Source organism: Amphimedon queenslandica, unplaced genomic scaffold (assembly GCF_000090795.2).
Source record: "Amphimedon queenslandica unplaced genomic scaffold, v1.1 AMPQUscaffold_13474, whole genome shotgun sequence".
NCBI classification, from domain to species: domain Eukaryota; kingdom Metazoa; phylum Porifera; class Demospongiae; order Haplosclerida; family Niphatidae; genus Amphimedon; species Amphimedon queenslandica.
In genome coordinates, this window is record NW_003546290.1 from 126409 (window position 1) to 129919 (window position 3511).

The following is a 3511-nucleotide window of genomic DNA, read 5'->3' on the forward strand; positions in this document are numbered from 1 at the left end:
AATACACAGCTCAATCAATGACTGAATAACAGTGCTAATCTGCTCTAGATTAGTTAATGAGAGATCTGTAGCAAATGTGTGGAGGAAGGCAACAACTTCGGCAACTACATTGATTGTCTAAATAAACAATAACAATGTTAAATCGCAATTCACATGTAAAAGAGTGTCTCTTTCTTACTCTATAGTTATCAAGCTGTTCTCTTAAATAATCTTGTAGAGTTCTGTTCTGTCCATCACACATTAGGCCAATTACTTCAAGCACCAAATTTATCCACAAAGCATCATGATGGAGTATATCAGACAACAGTTTAAACTCAGCGTTTCTGTTCAATTCAGTTGCACTTTCCAAACCTGGTGAAGCTATTCCGCTAGCCTACCAAGAAAGAAAAATTATGATGAATGCACATTATGATCACTTCATCTTATCATCTTTTAGTACTTTTAATGTCCTTGTTTTACATGTGCTTGATTGATCTCTATTTGTACTTACTTTAGATCTTTTTATAGATCCAGTAGATAACAGTGGATCTTCATCTTCGTGAGCACCAACTATACATGTACATGACAAATGAATACATGCTGACATTCATTATATTTGTATCACAACATTCTACATGTACATGTAAATGAATATTGCAATTACCAATTTCTTCCATTGGTATTATCACATCTTTGCCCGATGTGTATGTAACAGCCTAATAATATATAAATACATTCCTTACATAATAATATGGACTAACTGCTTCTGATTCAAAACCAATGGATGCATGCTCCCCAGTAAGCCTTGCTGAAACAGGAGGACTAGCCTACAAAAGATTAAAAAGAGTCTTTTCTCATTAGTTACAAAAATAGCTCACGGAAGAATAGCGCTGCAACTTCTTTCGTTTCTTTAATTGAGCCTTTAATTCCGCACTGAGCAAAACAAAAAATAAAATTATTTATGCAAGTACAGTTGGTATCTTACATTTCCTTGAAGTTTAGACTAGCAGCCTCCAGCCTTTTTTTAAAATTGAGAAACAACTTCTCTTCATGTGACTGCTTGACAGCTTTAATTAGTCCTTCCTGTACTTCCTTGTTGCCTGAGAAAAGGAGAGCCTTCATTAGAGCCAGGGCTTCCTTTGATATTTTCTCATCAGGATGCAAAAGTAAAGGTATCACCTATATAATTATACAAATAACATACCATTTATTTTAAAGAGTATTTTTATAATGAATTATTAGCTATTTACATACACGACTGATAGCATTGTTGAATGACTGAATAGACTCCTGAACTGGAACAACAGTATCTTTGCATTTCCTTTATAACACAAAACATAATAATAAAATTGTTACAATTTTTAATCTAACTTTCTGAATTCTTTAGGATCCCTTTGTTTCAACTCTGGATCAATATGCTTGATTTTATTATGTATCAGAGCTCTTAATATCTACAATAGTGGTGAATTTTGATGTAAACACATATTTTCTGCTAACCTGCAAACATCGTAAATCTAATTTGTCTTGATTCATTTGTTCAGCTTCACCTAACTGATCAGATCGACTGACAGATATCCTAAAAGTATATTGATCATGTTTTATAACATCTCAATAAAAATTTGCAGTACAAATAATAATAACAAATGAAACAAAAACTAATTTTTTTAGGACAAATAAAATACTCACTCTATTTGTTTCAATAACCTCTCGGCTGGATGCTTTTTTGAACAGGATTTACTGTTATTGAACAAATAGAAATATATTACATATACTTACAGCACATGCACTAACTTACTCAATATGATAAATTTTAATAAGTTCCTGAAAACTGGCTCCCATTGGTAATTCTTCACCTTCATCACTATATTCTATAAATTATTTAAAAATAAACAAAGTGAAATATTATGCGGCATGACAAAAATACTTTATCAATAAAATGGCTTTTGCAGATTTTATTTTTGCTAATTCACCATCCACACCTTTTAATTTATTAGGTCATTAATTTGTGTACCAAATTTTTAAAGATAAAATATCTGCATTAATCTTTTCAATTAGCAGAAACTTTGGGCTACAGATATTTCTAGCTATACAGTAATAATATACATTATTACATGTGAATATGTACAAAATTACCAATTTTGCAGTGTACAGTAGATCCTATTTGGTGACTGGCAGTATTGGGCCCCATATATGAACAGTGATAGCGTTGAGAAAAACAGTTAAACAATTTGTTTAATTTCTCTTGTTCTGCATACTCCTCTAAAAATTCTTCCTAAATTGTAAAATTAATTGTAAATGACAACAATAATATCAAACTCATATTACATAAGCTGCTGAATCAGTTTTCTCTGATTGCTTCACACTGGAAGTCATTTTTCTTGGTGCTCTTCCTCCAATAAATTCAATTGTATGAATTGATTGCTCTTTGCTGACAGTAGATTTCTCACGTATCTCAGAATAATTCATTAAAGCACTAATTGTTTCTTGAAACATGTAAACATGCTTGTCTGAGAAAAGAACAGCAGTCAAATCTTTACTCAGATCCTAATAAGATATAAAAATTTATACTTAAATAAAAAGATATTAATCATACCACAAGGCTTCTCAAAATATTTGCTGAAATGGTGCAATCATTAAGATGATTTGCTGAATTAGGATCATAAAAATGAGAATAGAATGTATGCAGGAATGGGATAACCCCATCAGCTAGATATTCCAATAAACCAGGAACAAGATGACCATGAGAATCTGTATAAAATGACAATCAGGCAACAATATCTCTGAAGTTTCCTTTTACTTTTAAAGTTTTTTATATATTGCATGCATATATATATATATATATATATATCTCATAATTATGACATCATCCTTTGATGTGGTCGGGTTTATATTTTTGTATATATACCTGCCATTCAGAAATGCTGTCATCATTATGAAATATATCCTATATAACATACTAGAACCGGTCTATATACAAAAGATATAGACCTTTGGTGGGTGTCCTCGGATGTAATATAGCCCTTGGGCCTGCGGCCCTCGGGCTATATCACATCCTTGGACACCCACCTCAGGTCTATATTTTTGTATATAGACCTGTTTAGTATGATATATAATACACATGTGTGTGTGTGTGTTATATAGCATAATGATGTGGTGGTTCCTATATTTTGTATATGCGACCTACTTGTATCCTATATATTATGAAGTATACAAGTAGGTCACATGTTGCATGTACAAAATATAGGACCTAATGCTTGTGTTCAAGGATGTGATATAGCCTGAGGGCTATATCACATCCGAGGACATCCACCAAAGGTGTATATCTTTTGTATATTGACCAGTTTTAGTATGTTGTATATGATACATTTCATAATGATGACAGCATTTCTGAATGGCAGGTTTATATACAAAAATATAAACCTGCCATTCAGAAATTCTGTCATCATTATTAACTAGAACTGGTCAATATACAAAAATATAGACCTGTTTAGTATGATATATAATACACACACACATATATATATATCTCAAG

The 3511-nt window shown here is 31.7% G+C and overlaps 1 protein-coding gene across 1 annotated transcript in view; it reads right to left on the bottom strand.

The window, feature by feature from the left end:
• Positions 1-3511, bottom strand: part of LOC100632404 (inositol 1,4,5-trisphosphate receptor-like) — a 39852-nt gene that overhangs the window by 17393 nt on the left and 18948 nt on the right. The window contains exons 43-57 of the mRNA XM_019994392.1: positions 2573-2727; positions 2305-2523; positions 2113-2251; positions 1775-1847; positions 1666-1716; positions 1477-1555; positions 1351-1430; positions 1234-1300; positions 965-1158; positions 858-912; positions 741-806; positions 644-695; positions 491-549; positions 179-373; positions 6-117 (exon numbers count right to left, since the gene is read on the bottom strand). Coding sequence (XP_019849951.1) covers positions 6-117; positions 179-373; positions 491-549; positions 644-695; positions 741-806; positions 858-912; positions 965-1158; positions 1234-1300; positions 1351-1430; positions 1477-1555; positions 1666-1716; positions 1775-1847; positions 2113-2251; positions 2305-2523; positions 2573-2727 — 1596 coding nt within the window. The remainder of the gene's footprint in view (positions 1-5; positions 118-178; positions 374-490; positions 550-643; positions 696-740; positions 807-857; positions 913-964; positions 1159-1233; positions 1301-1350; positions 1431-1476; positions 1556-1665; positions 1717-1774; positions 1848-2112; positions 2252-2304; positions 2524-2572; positions 2728-3511) is intronic.